The 17,921-nt window shown below is 40.4% G+C and overlaps 1 protein-coding gene across 2 annotated transcripts in view; it reads right to left on the bottom strand.

The window, feature by feature from the left end:
- The window catches only part of LOC135448562 (mucin-5B), a 41,961-nt gene extending 28,878 nt beyond the window's left edge, over window positions 1-13,083 (bottom strand). For both annotated transcript variants that reach the window (XM_064714697.1, XM_064714698.1), the window contains exons 1-14: window positions 12,979-13,083; window positions 11,077-11,332; window positions 9,548-9,662; window positions 8,128-8,215; window positions 7,135-7,262; window positions 6,504-6,729; window positions 5,559-5,684; window positions 4,718-4,835; window positions 3,358-3,496; window positions 2,661-2,762; window positions 2,375-2,444; window positions 1,987-2,124; window positions 1,282-1,446; window positions 318-412 (exon numbers count right to left, since the gene is read on the bottom strand). In XM_064714697.1, coding sequence (XP_064570767.1) covers window positions 318-412; window positions 1,282-1,446; window positions 1,987-2,124; window positions 2,375-2,444; window positions 2,661-2,762; window positions 3,358-3,496; window positions 4,718-4,835; window positions 5,559-5,684; window positions 6,504-6,729; window positions 7,135-7,262; window positions 8,128-8,215; window positions 9,548-9,662; window positions 11,077-11,332; window positions 12,979-13,060 — 1,848 coding nt within the window. In that variant the 5' untranslated portion in view covers window positions 13,061-13,083. The remainder of the gene's footprint in view (window positions 1-317; window positions 413-1,281; window positions 1,447-1,986; window positions 2,125-2,374; window positions 2,445-2,660; window positions 2,763-3,357; window positions 3,497-4,717; window positions 4,836-5,558; window positions 5,685-6,503; window positions 6,730-7,134; window positions 7,263-8,127; window positions 8,216-9,547; window positions 9,663-11,076; window positions 11,333-12,978) is intronic.
- Window positions 13,084-17,921: the final 4,838 nt, after the last annotated feature.

Here is a 17,921-nt window from a genome sequence, read left to right as displayed (position 1 = left end):
GGCTGGTAAAACTCTCAATTCAATTCCACTCAGAAAGACTGATTCTGCTAGTCAAAGAGTGAATTCTTTGAAACTTTGAAATCTTGAACTAATTTTTTTCATTTTGTTTCTGGATCACGCAACAGAAGCCAGTCATGCCTATCAAGTATTTATGGGGCTGTAGCCAAAAAGGCCCATCTTGCACAAACTCTTATTCTTTAATTTTTCTAATTAGCATCAGTGTACTTCTTTGTGACCAGTCACTACTGTAACCTATTTCACTCCCCTAGGCCGATCTCTGGACTAGATTAAAACACCCATTTGGAGCAGTACCTTACCTTGATGTACACAGAAGGGTCTACAACAGAATGGCAAGCAGCAAACACACTGCTTGTATTGGACAGAAGAGCGCACCAGTGCTGGGCAAACTTTTCTGAAGTGGGAAAAAATATCATTGTCCATAGTCACTTAAACCACATTACTGACTCAATATTCTTATCAGGTATCACATTGAACTAGAATGTCCTGAAGTATTTAGATAACACTGGATGGAAATACAGGTCATTAACTTATCAAAGGGATAAGCATCGTTGGATGGATGACCAGCCATTTTCCTAAAAGAGAGGTTTCCCCTTCTAAGTATTAACATTATTACTACAGCTGGATTTGCAGAACATATACAGAACCTCCCCATTTTCACTGTTTTTCATCAAACTTTCTTAATTCTTTACAGCCAGATAATTCCTTATAGTCAAGCAAAAGCATGTAATAATCAGTGAGTTGTGTGGCTGTGAGCTGCAGCTTTAATTATAAGTGTCAGTACTTAGAAGAGGTCAGTCCAAATAACACATATATCCAATCCAGTCAGAGTGAAAAATCAGACAGGACACCTAGTACAGTGCAATGCTTGCTTAACTCAGCACTGTTGACAACTTCTTTCTCTGGACTGTCCCGAAGTCCAGAGAAACTTCGGGACAGCTGTAACAACCTAGACTGGATTAAGAACTTCCCAAATGTTGGCAACCAGTGGTGCTCTGCCTTAAGCCTAAATTGCTGTCATTTATGCTGTAGGTGCTTTTCAAGTCATTAGCGAATGTGTTGGCTCTTTCACCAGTAGTGCTGTGTTTTTGTTTTGAAAGCAAAGCTATCCTCTTAAAGACCTTCAAAACACAATATTTTTTCTCTAGTTATAGCCTCAAAGGTAGAGGGTTTTGATGTTTATGAGATTTCTAAAGCTTTTTTGATTATCCATCATGTGAAAATTATTTCGCACTGATAAGCCAGGGATGAAAAGCCTGGTACCTTTATCCACACTGTTTGAACAAGGATCTTCAAAGCTGTCCTCAACATCAAAACAGCTGGCTCTAGTTTTCCATGAGTTACCAAAAGCAGAAGCTGAATCTTCCACAGCTCCAGTGACTGTTCTGAAGTCATCAGTCTGGATGTTATTGAAATTGCCACAAAGACCTTGCGTGGGAGGCAAAAAAAAAAGGCAAAAGAAAAGAAGAAATCACTAGATGCATGAAAAAGGAATGGCTTCTAGATAAACACTCTTAGCTCTGTAATGGACCTCGCCTGAGACAAATCCATTTTCCCTCAGAGACTTCCTGATCTTCCCACAAATCTGATAGGACCCTGTGTTTAGAGTGTATTTATTATTTTTCTGCATTACAGAGGCATTTAGTGATAGCACAAGGATGCTTCAGTAAACACTGGCAGACAGAGAGTATTTTCCCCAAAGGCTTATAAATAAAGGAAATGGCAGAAGAAAAACAAAATGGGTCAGAGAGACAGGATGTAATCCTTTTACACAGACTGGAAACAGAAGCACAAAAATCTTAAATGGTGTAAACAGGAGATTAGTGGCAAAAACAAGAACATAGTCTGCACTTCACAAGGCTCTGATGAAGGCCTGTTTAAACAGATGGAGTCTATAAGATTTGCACACACTAAACATCACAGAGATTTTCTCTAGCACATTGAAGGGTTTAGCCTTATGTGTCCTACCAGATGTGCGATTCTGAAAGGAGTGATCGACTGTTATGGAGAGCTGCATTACAGGTTTCATTTGCACTCTGATCTGCACTCCAGCTGAGCTCATGATTTTGATGAAAAATGTAGATTGTCTGAAGATGGTGATGCCATCTAAAGAAGAAAGAGAAAGAGGAAAACATGTTATATGCTCTTGCAAATCTTTACAAAGCTGAGTAAACAGGAACTTCCATTTGCCAGTGCATGCAGTAACACAGAGATTCCCAGGGAATCCCAGACCTAGTATCCACCTAACAGTGAGTAGGATCATGTTCTTTCCTACTCAAAGGAAAGAGAAAGGAGCAGGAATCCTTCTGCAAAAGATGTATGCTATTCTGTGGAAGATGTGAAGAAAGGGATTTACCTTTTCTTACAGGAAGCTTCACAATGAAATTGTTCATGTAGATATTTCCACAGGAACATATTTTTATAGTCTGCAGGGAAAAGGAAAAAAGGCCACAGTAGTGAATGCCTATGATGTGAGACAGACAAAAGCAACCTGACAAGCTTTAGTAAGCACTGAGAAATGGTGTCTTCAAAACCTCATCACCTCTAGGATCAGTGTAACTCAGTGTGCAGACACCATACAAACAATGTAAGGAAAACAGAAGTGATCTCCTATGTATTGCTAATTAAAGACAGTTACTCACAGTTCTTCCTAGTGTAACCAATACATTCTTTAGGCAAGTCATTGTCCTTGAAGTCCCACACTGAATGATCTCCCCAATCACCACAACTGTGTCATCAGTGTTCTGAGAAAACATGAGAAAGGTATGTGCAGACATTGTTAGCATTTTACAGGCTGGGAGCTTGAAGAGAAAAACGTGTCACTGAAAGGCTAAGAAGGAGTAATGAAAGAACTGGGGTATTTGATATCTAACTGCAAACTATTTATTGCCAAAATCAATAATTTCACTAACTTTCCTTTGCACTCCTTTTCCTTGCCATCAGCTTGTGTGGATCTCATTTGCAGGCATTCACAGATAATTCAATTTTTTTGAAGAAATTTTGGTTCATCCACTTTCTTTTGACAGTCACACATGAAGAAAGCTTCAAAAAAATGCTTGAATCAACACTAATACATCCATTAAGAAAATTATTTAATTAAAAAAAAAAGTACAAGTATGTTGAAGTTGCAAAGTTTTGAAGCTAAGCATCAGCAACTGACTTGCAATCCAATGCAAATTCAAAAATTTATGGGGTTTTAGACTGAGCATGTTGCTCAGTGTTGAAGTGCTTTGCTGGATTGGTTCCATTTAATTAAATTAAGTCATATAAAGCTTCAGCACAGTTTTAAGCCTCATGCTACCCAGGAGACTTAGGAATGAAAAGAGAAATTGCTCGTACCTTAGCTAAGACATAATGACAGTTGCCATGAAAATTGAACCTCTTATTATCGAATGTTGTTATATGGAATCCTCCATCTATGTGGCAACTTCCAGAGCAGGGCAGAGAGATACAGCTCCAGTGGCCTCCTTTGCAAGTACTGTGCAAAACCCAAAAAGCAGCCGTTAGAATAAACACAGCTTCAAGGGAGCAAAGTGACACACCATTTTAATCTGCACAGATGTGGCCTCTTTGTGTTTTAAGGTCATTATCTTGGCTTCTTATTCAAAACCTGTAAGTGGAAGCCTTTATATTAGGCCCTTAAAGTGTGAGGGTTGAATTCCTATCAGTGAGAGAGTTAACTGCACTGGGCTTTTGGCTGGCTCCCTCAGAGTCACACTGAGATGGGAAACCAAGAGATGGTTTTCTGGGCCTAAATTGTTTACTTGACTTTTTAAAGAAGAAAGAACCCCTTCAAGAAGGATCTTGCAACATCTTGTGCTGCTGATGCAACTGTTCAGCAAATCACTGATGGGATGTTTCAGCAGCTAATTGTGGAGGGCCTCAGATAATGAGCAATTCTCACACCTGTGCACACAAGAAGAAAACAGTCCAGCCATATAGGCTTGGGCTTTGAGGGGACTAAAGGAGGTTGTGGCAAGATGGAAGCCACACAAAGCCCACTAAGTTCAATTACTCAAAATTTCCGGGATTTGAGGAGCATTTTCTCAAAATGCAGGATAATCCAAAGGGGCTTGCAGAATGTTTGGCCATGCACCATAGCACATTTCATTCCTCCCTATAGCAAAACTATAATTGGTGGTTAGAAAATGACGTTGTGTCGCAGGAGCCCAGATAACACATACAAACTAAGAAGTAAAACTGTTTTGAGAGTAACCTAGGATGTTATCACCTTTCACCAGTAGAAAATGGAGATGGGTTCAAGCTGACAGGTTTTTTTCTAAATTAAATAATTCTCAAGGATCAGGACTTCTGAGATCTGGCCTTTAAACAGTCTTGTGGAGATCCAGATGTTGTTGGAAGTGCCGGTTTTTAACATGGTGTGACTTCTCACCTCGCTCTAGTGGCCAAAGTCTCTGAATTAATCAGTAGAGAGTCTCATTTTTCTACATTCTGAAACCTTGAGCTCAGTTTTCACAAGCAGTTTCAAGTGAAGGTGGATAATAACTATGTGTGGTTGAGGAATACCTCCAAGTTTTCCTACACTGGAAATTCAGAGCAAGGTTTTGAATTGTTATTTAAGAGAAATGACAGGAAAATATTAAAAAAAAAAAAAAAGGAGGAAATACAGAATGCCACTCATCAATGTTTTGAAATAAATACTTCTGCCTTGTTTGTGCAATCATGACCACAACAGTACCAGTTCTGGCAGGGAGTAGAGTAAGTTCCTCCAGATGAGTAGACTTTGCCTTGAAATGTACAGGGGCAGCTGTCTCTGGGGATGCACTTCTTGCTGCTGAGGTCATCAAGGATAGTTCCTGTTCAGACACAATGGCTAGTTAATATTCCTTCGGTGAGTCAGGGAAATGCCATCAGGGAAGATTAGAGTATGGAAAAAACTCTGGAGTATTCAGCATTTCATAAAATGAATGGGACACTTTTAAAGGAGAACACCACACCAGGCCCTTTCAGATGCTAATGAATGGGTAATATCTCTAACTAGAACTCAAACGAAAGCATTGCAAAACTCAAAGAACATTTCCTGTTACAAAATCTTTCACTGTGAGCAGGATTATCAAGTGCCAGATTGCAAGGGTGCGAGCCAGTTTCCGTCCCCTTCTAACCGTGAATCTAACAGAAATCAGAGCCTCATCTTAGACTATTTCATGTGCAAATTTACACATGCACATACCTGGAAATGCATGTATGTTTTGTGTCACTTAAGCTATGGCTAGATTTAGTGTCATAGCAGGGAGGCATCTCATGAGACACCTTCACCTGCTTTCTTACTGTCTAGAGAACACCTCTTCTCTTTCCATGTCTGCACCATTTTTTCCCCTGTCTAGTCCTTAGCAGTTTTTGCCTCCCTTCTCCAGTGTCAGGATCTCATGTCTTTAGAAATCTGGCTCTTCCAAGAAGGAAGTTGGTAAATTATGCTAGAAGAAGCAGTTTATTTGTTGTGTGAAATGGTAAAGAAAGGGAACAACCTCCCTTTTTCTCCCTTGGTGTGTGTGATCATTGGCAGAAGCAGCCTCCCTTACCAGGAGGACAGAAACAGCCATCTGTACATGGAGCTTTACAAATCTTGCTCCTTTCTGGATCTGCACATGTGTCAGCACAGGAATTTCCACATTCCATGTACTCCATGTTGTTTGGGCATTCCTGATCTGCAAGACCAAACCAAAATGGAGTATGTTAATGATGTATTTATAATACCTCTCAAATTGTTGTGTCACTACCCAACCCCTTCTTCCTCTTTTTCTCTATATCTTGTTTGCAAGACCTTCTATGCAGATATGTTGTGTTTGTTTAATGTTTTAAAGGAATGTTTTATGGCCACTTTATCTTTTGGACAAAACTGTGCTGCTGGGAAATGTGAGCTATTTCACATTACTTTACTAGCTCAAGGTTGCCTGAAGTCACAATACAAGCAAAGAACATCAGAATCATTTAGGTAGTGATAACAGTTTATTTTTGCCTGAAGCATCAGTACTTCTGGCATTGATTTGCTATCCCAATCCACACCAGCATTTTTGGTGAACTACCTGTAGCCTTCCCCCTGGATTTAAAGAGATTTCCTGCCCAGTAACTGGACTACTGAGTATGAAGACACAAGGTAAGATAAGTATGAACATGTTGCTCTTCTCAGTAACTACTTGTGTCTAGTTGTCACCATGTTGAAAGAAGGCTCTTTATGAGTTAAGAATTAAGAGTTACTCTGCGCAGAGTAAAATGAAAAAAAAAAAAAGAACTCGTGAAAACTTAGTTGTAAGAAGGAGGTGGGCGGCATCAAGGTATAGTTCTAATTTAAGGAGAAAAATCAAGTTAAATTTGCAGAATTTTTTCCATTAACAATGTTTATGTCAAAGTATTTTCACAGATTGATTCAAGGCAGTTACCAGAGCTCCTAGCTTTGCTCTGCTGGGATCAGAATACTTGTGTAAATGTCTAACCTGAAATAAATCTCCAGAGCAGTTGCTACTTACAGCAGAGTTCTTTGGTTCTCCATTCCCCAGGGTCTCCCTTCCTCAGGACACAATCTCGAGAGTACTGGTTTAAAGTGCTGCATATGCAGCTGGGAACCAAATCAGAGTGAGAAGAATTGACTGCACAGTGGCACATGTCCTCAGCACAGGTCTCTATGTAGTCATCAAAGGCAACCACTCTGGGGCAGTTTCCAAAACGGGACATAAGTTTCTTGCATGCTTTTTTCTATTAAAAAAAAAAAGGGGGAGGGGAAAGAAAAGCAATACTTGATATTTTACCACCTTTTAAGTTTTTGACTATACCCTTCAAGTTTTGATGACACAATTCCAGGGTCACAGAATAATTCGAGTTTGAAGTGACCTCAGAAGATTATCCAGTCTAACTTTCTGCCACAATGTCCTTTGTCTTGGACTGGAAGCTGTCATTCAACTGGGCATTTTCTGAATAGCTATTTCTTTAATACCACAATAGGATATTCTTTCAGGTATAAGATTATAATTTTGCTCAAATTCATCTGTAGAGTTCTGAAAAATTCAGTTTAGTGCATGCTCTGTAATTAAGATGTGTTTCAACAGTCTCTTCAACACTGTAGGTTGAGAGGGTTTGTACTTCTTGGTCCCACACACTTACATATGTACTGCATCTGTTCCTCCTGGGATGTCTTCCAGTGTGGTCATCTGGGCTCACATCAGCACACTTTTGTGATGGATCCTCTACTTTGTGGAAGTTCCCAAACTGTCTTGGATGCATTTTATACCCTGCAAAAAACCCAGATGCATTTCAGTAACTCCCCACAATGCCGTAGGTCAATTAATGGGCTACAAAAATGCACTTACTCTTTGGGCTCAAAGGCAGAATGCACTTCATGAGATGCCCAGATTTAACCAGCATCCATATCTTATGGAGGATGACAGCCTGATATAACCTTCTGTCGGGGTAGAGTCAGGAATCTGGCACATTTGTATAAAGGCCGGCTGTTAGCCTGAACTTTCTGGTGCTTCTGATAATTTCCAGACTTCTCTTTGTTTTGGGTGTGTTTGATCTTACAGAGCTTTCTGTTCACATGTGCAAGAGTCATACAGGTATTACATAAAGGGATGTTGTTATAACTTTGGATTCAATCCTGCAGCTAATATCCCAGGATGAAGGTGTCCTTCCATCCATACAACCTGGTCCAGGATCACAGGCTCAGCTATTTGCAATATCTAAAGGTGTCAGTGGATGGCACCACAGTTTCTTCAAAGATACTTTGTGTTTTCCCTGATGCTTTCATTTCATTATAGAGTAAAAAACAATCACAAATAGAATGATTAAAATAGAAGAACAGAAATGCACTCTTGCATTTCCTGAAAGTATGTTATTGTCAGCGGGGAACCTGGCAACGGTGCTGCCTGATAGCCAAGTAATTAATTTTGGTCAAAGAGGTTGGAGACTCTTATAAATTTGAAAAAAGCAGAAAACCCCAAATATTTCAGAACCTCTTAAAATACATCTCCTGTATATGCAAATGTTCATGTGCCTCTCAGGAAATCTGAAAGCCTGCTCAGAGGAAACAGATATCGAGTTTCACGTCATGTATAAGGAGGTCAGTTCTGGATGAAATATGCTGCATTTATGACCTACCTTCCAAAATCAAATCATTCTTCTCATTGCCATCATAGTTCCCACATAGACCACATATTTTCTCTTTATATGTTTCTTCCAGGTCCAGCTACAAAAGAGGAAACACAGAGTTGAAAGACTTTTCCCCATATCAGCAGCACTCGTTGCACAGCGATTCACAGCAGAAAAGTGCAGAGGCAGAAATGCTCAGTCCTAGTTTGTAGGAATGCCTCCTTTTCTGACACAAATCTCTCATAAAACTTATCTGCCGACAGACTGACTTCAAATGGGAAGAGAATCCTCCAGCAATTGTCATTCCTACCCATTAAAGATGTAACTGAAGCATGTTGAATGCTGGATTAATCCCTGGACCAGTGTCTCCCAATATAGACACTGTGTATAGAGGCATTTGGTACCTCTTGCAGGATACGACATCTCCTCTCTGGGCAGGTCAGATAACTGTGCTCTAATGCTGGATGTTGTAAAGAAGCAGCTTTGGTTAACTTTTAGCCATAGATATTGGGTTTTCTAGTCCATAGGGTGATGGAAAATTTTATAGCACTTCTAGGCGTGGGTCTGCCAAGCATTACTTATTTTCCCCATACTTAGTGGAAATAAACAGCCAGGTTAGCACACTATTGCCTTGCTGGATAAAACTATGGCACCTAATCATTCCTACATGCTTGGAGAACAGTCCTGGTACCACTCAGGTCCACCCAAAAAAGGCAGTGCTTTTCCTACTGCTGTGTCCACTCTACAGTAACGTCCAAATAATGCCTTTAACACTTTAGGTATCAATTTGTACATGGGAAAGGGGAAATCAAATACTTCAATAAATCAGAATTTCAAAATCACTTGATTACTTCCTGATATCTTTTCTCTCTATCCCCCTTTTACCCTATCTCTATCTCTCTGAATGGCATAACTTGACATACAACTTCCATTTCATTAATCTCAGTCTGAATTGTGAAGGATAAGTATTCACACGCAAAAGTGTAAATGCACTGGTACAGAAGAGAATATTCCAGGGTAGATGTTCAGAGGACAATTCCCACATAGCATTGCTTTGGAATGAAAGAGGCCAAGGTCTGAACTGGTCGCATATATCAGTTTCCCACTCAATATGGGCATGAGATAGAGTAGCAAGGCAGAGCTGGAGGGCTGTTGCTGCCAGTGCCCCATGGAGCAAGGAGCTAACTGCAGATGTGCTATATCCAGGATTAACCCTTCTGCCACAGAAAATTAGCTGGAATACCATGGGGTTGTGCCTGCCCCTGCCCAGTAAAACTATTGCCCAGTTTGGTATTTTTCTATGAGTTTATGGACAGAGTGATACCTCCCACCCATAATTTCATATATCAACACAGTGCCTGCATCCAGCCCTGCTTTTCATTACTGATGAGGTTCACCAGGAGGAAAACAACTAACTGACTGTTCATACTAGGAGAGTGTCAGCCCAGTTCCATTTGAGTGTCAGGCCCAGCTTGGAAGTGACTTGGAAGTAAGTACAGGTGTCCTCAATCAGAATGCTCTTCAAGCTGAAAGGCATGGCAATCCTGGAAATTTGAGGGGAAAAAACAGATGGCAGTGAAAAAAAGACTGATAAAATCCTTACAGGTACATAGGAAGGAAAACTAGAGAACTAAATAAGACATGGGAACATTCTTTGCAAGGTCAGACTGTCCACACAATGCATTACATTGTCCACTGTGTCCTTTTACCAACCCTAATCCACAACACAATGCATTTTGGTCTTGTGTCAATGTGGCTGATGTAGATCAGCCACTCAACTGATAGAAAGCAGCCAAACCCAAGGACCTAACCCTTATAAAAGGTTCTACCTTATAAAGTTTATAAAGCGCAAGATGACAATATTGGGAAAATGACCCTCCACATGAGGACGCTGCAGGTTATCATCATCCTTCCAGGATCTCCTTCATATTTGGGATTCACAAACAACTCGGTTCTGTTACTCATGCACTCATGCAACTCAGACCTACATTACTTTTCCATCTTACCAAGACAATTACCGTTCATTTTGCAACAGTCTAAAAACTTAGAAATTCAGAAAATGGATAGAAGACAGGAGATTTCTTGCCCCTTTGAGTTAGGAGACACATATGGGCTTCGGTGCTATAATTACAACAGAGTGGTGCTATTCTATATTTGGTTGTTTCTAGAAGGCTGTCAAGACAGCCCATATGCTTGCAATTTTCTCTTCAACAGAATTGTGAGGGGTTTTCCCAGAGTCAAAGGTTGCCTAGGCCATTCATAATTCTTTGCTAGGATCAGGACTCTGCACTTCTCATGGGGACTGTCCTTAATATTGTGCCTAACTTTCAGCTATTGTTGCATATGACTTTTACTTGGGCAATATTTTTTATCCTTCTCTTTGCAGTTTGTGGTTAGTTGGAATTAAAGGTGTGGATTTTGACTTCTAAAAATTCTGCCTTTTCTTATAAGAAGATCCCTGACCAAGTTGTGATCTGCAAAGCAGAGCAATTTTCTAGACTAATCTATCTGGAAATGGAAAACTGTCCCTAAAAAGAACCATCTGTTCCTGAACAGCAACATAAAACAGTAGGGTTAGTACCACAGAAATAATATTTTGAGAAAAAAGAACAACCACCAAGCTTCTACAGATCTAAACTTATATAAATAAAGTGTTTGGGTTAATGTACTTTCCTTCATCCCTCCCTCTGAAATCAAAGCAATGTTAAGGAAACCTTAAAACACCTTCTATTTCTGTAATATACACATTGCTCTCTACTTAACTTGTTGGTGTTGGTCCCCGGGACATGTAGTTTAGTTTAAATGCCTCTTGCTTTCTCAAACACCATGGGGGGGACTCTTCACAATACCCTGTTCATAAAGTTATACATCTCATACACAGCCACTGCTTTCCAGTCAGACCACCTAACACGTGGCAATAAAAATGCACCTCAAAACAACATTGCAGTCTTTACTCACTTCTTCCCGTTCACCGTGATTCCCGTCTCCTTCACCTCCAGGACCACTCCATCAATGGTGACAGTGAAGTAGATCAGGAAACTGTTCTTGGCACTGCGCCTGATCTGAATGTTAAAGTCCTGGTAGCTGTCATTGCAGTGCGAAGCAAAGACATATGTGCAGGTTCCAGGAAAAGTAAACTTTACATGGTCAAAGGTATGGAAGTGGAAGTTGCCCCAGGTGACACATTCGCTCCTACTGACAGTAGAGACCTGGACTAAAGAAAAATCATAGTAGGGGAGCTTAGAAATTCACCCCATATGAGGTGCTTGTCCCTTTTTTTTTGCTGAAAAACATTAAAGGGGCAGATTTTCAAAGGCAAAATTGATAACTCCTGGAAAATACTAGCCTTTGGGAAGTAGTTTCATCTCGCTGAACTTTTGAAGTCCATTACTTTTGAAGTACAGAGACACCTGCAATGTAAGCAGATTAGCCTAGTCTCCTTTGAAGTTAACAGTGAAAAGCAGAAGTTAACAGTGAAAAGCAGAAGAGGTTCAGCTTTCTCATCTTACATATGTGCCTAGCAAGAAGATGCTGTAAACCACATGCATCTCTCCATTGTCTAAAAAGGCTGTGTCTATATTCATGCTGTAGACATATTTTCACTGTAGATATCTAAAGTGAAGTGATGAGAATCCCATTCTGGACATCTAAATCTCATTTAACTCAGGCAAGATTTTGTGTTGAGTGCTTTCCAGGAGATACCACAGGTGGCATGAATTTACAGCAAAGTGGCAGCTGCTGATTGATCTCAGTGGTTGAGGCTGCTACCAGCTTCAGCTGTTGGCTAAGAGATACTTGGTTTTCCTTCTCGACCAAAACTCATGTTTTGGCCCTCGAAGCTTTACCTCTGTCAAAGGTATAGGTACATAGTCTAAGTGCATATAAGACATTACTTCAGAAAGCAGTTTTCACACCACTGAGCAGTTTTCACAAAGAAAACATTAATCACCTTGAATTAAATTATATATGCCCACTACAAAATACTTTCAGGATTTCTTCTGAAAGAATGACAAATGAAACAGGCAAATTTCTTTGTGGTCTTCAGGTAGCATGTTTAGGACTATCAACACAGATATTCACCACAGATCAAATCAAAAAGTTACTCATTTACTCAGTGAACTCTAAAATTTTATTAAATATTCCTGCCTAAGAATCAGCAGGGAAGAACTGAGAAATTCAGATCCTTATGTTATAAATGTGCAGCCCAAACTCAAGTGCCCCGTAAGTCCTTGCAGAAACAGCTTTTTAAAGGGACTGCTACTGTCATAGGTGGTTGCGGCACTGGAGTAGGGCAATTTAGCACTTTCCTACGCAGTCATGAGGGCAGGTGAGAAAGTTTGGCTATCCTGGAAATGAAATTGCTGGAATTACTAAGGCAGCAATAACTGGTACATCAACTGTGTATTAAGCAGTTGGGGAAAGGGTAAGAGATTAAAAATCAAACCAGGAGTGCACCAGAGCACAAAAAATGTGATTCCTGCTAATGCACCATTTCATACTGGTCAATCAAGCCTAGCTGGTGATATGGTAAGTACTTCTTTTTGGAAGAATATGTGTGAAATGTGTTGAAAAGGGTGTCACCATTTTTTTTGGTTTGGTTTGGTTTGTTTTTTGGTGCAGAGGGTCTCCTTTAAGAATAGTCACTTAGAGCATAAAACATAAAACACTACCTAGTAATGAAAGAAAAAAAGATATACTTAAATGATTGACAATCAGGATAAAAAGGTACCATGTTTAACAGTATCTGGCATGTCTACATCTCATATGAATATGTGACAAATTTTCATTTGTCAACTCTATTTCTCACCTATGGAGATCTATATGAGAGCAAGTAATGCAAGAATTAGATTCTTTTCTTACCTATCTGAACTGGTTCTTTGGCCTTGCAAAAACTCCAAATTAGGCAGAAGATCCAAAATGATCTCCCGTTTTTTATTTCCATCTTGCCATGAAGTTGCAACTTGAAAATCCTTTCAGGGAAGTGTTTTTTCTTGGCTTATAGGCAGATTTTTATAGTCCGGGAGTTTGGCATGAGAACAAAACACTGATGGCAGGGTCCCTGAAAGGTGGAGCTTCATTAAATTTTCTTTCAGTCATTCATTATTAGCACCCAGAAACCTCCTCTCTCTCAGACAGGACAGGTATCCAGTTCTTTATTGCTTTATGGGGACAGAGAGCTGTCTGTTTCAAATTTCTTCCTTTGAAAATAGGTCCCTTCACCTTCCTCCTACAGTTGTTATTTCTTTGGCAGCAATAGGTTTTTTTGGGGTTTTTTTTTTGTTGTTGTTTTTTTTTAATAACATCTGATTAGTTGCAAGCAAACACTGACCTCTTTCAGAGTTCTTCTCTGTCTTGCACATCAGCAGAATCCCCCAGCACAAGCAAATGTGTTTGTTGCCTCTACCAGCTTTAATGGCAACTTCTAAACAGAGCAAAAAGTATTATCAGGTCAAGCATAATGTATGGTTTATTTAGAGAAAAATCTTTTGTCAGGCGGGCACTGTCCCTTAAGAAGTGTACTCAAAATATTTTACAAAAAAAGTCCAGATTTACTGCTTCAGTAGACCAGAAACAAAACCAAAAGTGTAGAAATTCTCACCTCAACTGCACAAATGGGATTTAATTTATTCTTTCTGCACACAGAAGTGGTGGATTCTCCAAACATCATAAGAGAGCAGTGTCCAAGTCCTGTCATAATGTAGGCGACAGTTCATTCCTTCACCACCTAGATTACGCTGCTGCAAAAGAGTCCCCTGGTGCTCACAAAGTACATTAATACCCTACCACATACCCATAAAAAGTCCAGTGAGCTCAATCATGAGCTCTACAGCCCCTTGCAGGACACCCTACAAGGATATTCTGATTTCGGTGATTTTAGAGTCTCTTCTGGAAATTTACTTGCATTGTTGACACAAACTGACCTTGCATTTCTTTTCCTCATCTGTGCTGTGGGGAAACTGCTCCTGACAAGAGAGAAGCTTCTCACTTATTCCCAGCAAATCAGACCTGGATAACAGACATTGCCATGCTTCCAGCTGCTCCATTCCCTTTGGGAAAACAGCAGAGTGATTGCCAGTAGTTAAGTGGGTACAGATACAGTTTAAGGTGGACATAGTTTTGCCCCTTCTTGCAAAGCCTCAGGTCAAGCCTGCCCATGCCCCCATTGGGAAATATGAATATGAATGCCTTTTGGTTGGCAGGCACCAAGCTGGGCCTTGGGAACAGTCTTGCTCACAGCTTTGCCAGACTTTGTGCTATTGCCAAGTGGAGTGTCCCAAAGCTGGCCCACTGCTGCTGCCCTGCACAGGCACAAGGTGCTTTGCAGAATCACAGGTGACAGCGTCTGCCAGATGAAGATTTGCTGCTGCCCTTGCTCTAAAGAAAAGTCTGCACCAGCGTGTGTGAGCATTGTGCAGGACATGAAACATGAGTTCGTGTTACCCCTTTGCTACTGTCCGTGTCCCATTAATTCCATTGTCAGTCGCACTGGAGGCAGGGCACTACTGGAAGGTAATTCTTGAAGCCCTGCCATTTTGGCTGGAATACAGAACCAACAGACTTTGTGGCACTGGTGATGGAAGTCATGGACTGCTGCTGCTTTTCCTTTTAGTCACAGCACATCTTCCCTCCTGATCTCTGTCCAAATAGGTACAAAGTTAGGAGAATATCCAGTAGATAAACTTAAGCATGAGAATATGACATTTGAAATATGAGGATGATCTGAAATTGAATACAGTGAAATATCAACACTCAAATACAACAGATTCTCCTGGTAATGTTTATACTGAGTTCCTGTTCAGGCCACAGAACAGGGCTAATGGCAAGTGTGGGGAAGGGCTGTGAAGCCCAGAAGGAAAAGCTTATATGTCAGTAGACCACAGATACAGACTAAGAGAGCTTAGTTGAGGTAAAGGTGGATAGCTGAAATACGTTAATTTTCCATAATCAATGCTAGTGTGAAAATCCAAATGCAGAACTCTGCTGAGATAAAGTCCATATTTCTTCAGTCACTGTCCACTTCCTTTCCCATTCCCATCCAAGAAATCTAAGTATCTATTTAATTCATTTTGGTGTGAGAGTAGAAGGAGGAATCAGACTCTAGGAGCATGATTCCTGACTCTGGAAAAAGCCCCCTTTATTCCCAGTGAGCTGCACAAAAGCAGCAGGAACCATGTAATAACTACTTGCCAAAGATACCCTTCAGGTTGGAGTAGTTCTTTGATGACATAGTGACCTTGATCTCTGCAACTTCCAGCCCTTTGTGTTCTACATTGTGTGGGGTGATTCAAGGAAATGGGAGGATGGACAGGAGGAATGAGTTAGGCATCATTTACCCCTGTAAGCCCCACTTAGCACTTAGGGGCCTGGGAAGAACATGAACAGCGCATTAAAACTTTTCAAGGAAAAGACAGAATAAAACAAATGATTCATTGAACCAACATTCACTTACGCTCTAGTCAGCAGAGATAGTAGTATCAGTCATCTGGGATCATCCCCTGAGAAAAGCAAGAGCAAAACTCAACTCAGAGAAATGGGAAACCCAGTCCTCTTGCTCTGTACCTAGCCATTTTCTTACCTCTGCTTGTTTGCTCTGTCATTTGTGCCATTCCTTTGCCATTTCTTGTGGAGCAGAGTTTCTGTCAATGACTAACCAGAGCTGCTGCTTCTGGCTTCTCCACAGATACTGCGGGCTACACTCCTTAGAAGTCACTAGTTGCTTCAATCTTCTGCAGTGATTTCAGGGCTACTGACAGGGGAAGAATATTTGCATTCAAATTAAGTTTTTATATTCAAGAGTGGAAACACTGAGGTTTTCAGGAGAAATACATGGAAGATTTTCAGAAGGAAATGCAGACTGACAGGGAGCTTACAGGCTGTGTTGATCACCTGCCACTGAATCATTGCTATTGGCATGCAAGTTATAACTATTCCCCCCACAGTGACAAACTGGGATTAATAACTCTTCCCTTTATTGGACCCTGCAGGATAAGAGGCCTTCCCTCTTCTGCAGCTGTATTAGCAAAAAGAACAATTCCTCTTGGCCCCTTTACAGCCCATTTCATGGATCATTTGCCATTAAAGGGTATGTGATTTTAGTAAATACAATAGGTAAATATTAACTCAGTTTCTTTATCACCACTGACTCACTGAAGATAAGCCATCATGAAGCTAATGTAATACACCGGTGACTCACAAAAATATATTTTTGCTACGAACTTGGTAAAAGCCACACTCAAGCAGGAGGCATCTGGTGGATCAGTGCCCTGCATAGCCAGCCACTGTACTAAAGTCTGGCAGTTGTGTTTGTATCATATCCTTCTGTCAAAGGGCTATGATGATTCCATATGTGCTGTAAAGAGTTATGGCCATCCTGAGTCAGTTCAACACTGGGAGGTTGAGTTTGGAAATTCTCTAAGAACCCAGTTCATTTCAGGTAAAATTGGTACTGCTTCTTGAAATGAGTATCCACTATAAGAGTGTTTTACAAGCACTGCCTAGAAAATAAACCTAGAGAAATTATGTGTGCTCCGTTAACAAAGTAATATTAGCTAGGAAAACATTTCATTTGTCAGGCAGTTTGTGCCAATAATCCACATGATAAAAAACATCCAAAGTGATTTTGGCAAAATATTTTACAAAACTGGTAGTTATAACAATCAGTAATTGCCAGTAGAATTCAAGAACAGGAATTATCCTTTTTAATCCTTTGCATGATATCACAGAATTTAGGAAAGTTACATTAAAGATTTATTTGATCTATCAGATTTATGTCTGCCACACAGTTTGAAACAGATGTCATTAAGTTCAAGGGGATCTGTGGCAGGCAGTGGGAAAGGAGGGAATGGATATCTGCCGTCAATTGTCCATTAAACTACATGACAAATGCCTTCAGTATTTCAATTTTGGTAGGAGGTGGTTGAATGTTTTCTTACATTTTGCCTTAGAATGGACACAAAGCTCCTTAACCTCTCGTCTTGCCATAGAGCTCCTTGACTTTTTGTGAAAAAATCAAGGACATTAGTTATTCCTGTTTGCAAGGAATGAGTCCAGCTGCTCTTTTCTGTTTTTCTTTAAGATGTAGATCTTTCAAAATCCACATACAAGGAGTAATGACACGGCTGATTGGTGTCGTGCACACAGGTCTCTTTGACCTATTGGCACTTCCTCACGTAAGAGAGACTCCCTGCATAGAAAGCCATCTCATCAGGAGGTTGGGCCCTAGAGATTTTCTACTTGAAAGGTTTTACTTTAAACAACCTTCCTGGTGGAAAAATATGGGGTAGCAGAACGAAGGGAAGCATATGAATTTTCTGCTTTAATATTTAGAACTTTTATGGGGTTTAGACTAAAGCAGATTCTACCTCTTTTTAAAAAGCATCTTCTTATTTCCTGGGTGCCAAAATAAGTCAGAAGAGGCCACTGCATGCTTAATACTGAAGCCTCTAGAACCTTGAAACTACATGAAATACATACCCAGTAACCATGTCCACCATGACTGAAAGTGACTGCAAGCCAAAAGAAAGGCTAAGGGATGGGGCAGAAAACAAGTTAAGGTGGGAATCTAGGCAACCTTGGCCTAGGGTTTTTTGTGTGGAGGGTAGAATTAGCCACCCAAGAACTACCTGCCCTCACGTTTTGCTCAGACTCCCTGTACTTTTAAGGAGAAGAATGATCATACAGATCCCATAGATTCTGCAAAAAAACAGCAAGAAATGCTCAGCTACACTAGTCCAAATGGACAGGCTATTGAAATTTAACTGCTGTGTCAGGTCACAGGCACTGTGTAAAGCCACATTCCTTGA

This window comes from Zonotrichia leucophrys, chromosome 5 (genome assembly GCF_028769735.1).
Source record: "Zonotrichia leucophrys gambelii isolate GWCS_2022_RI chromosome 5, RI_Zleu_2.0, whole genome shotgun sequence".
Classification (NCBI taxonomy): Eukaryota; Metazoa; Chordata; class Aves; order Passeriformes; family Passerellidae; genus Zonotrichia; species Zonotrichia leucophrys.
The sequence above is the reverse complement of the archived record's forward strand: the minus strand, read 5'-3'. Positions and strand labels throughout refer to the sequence as shown.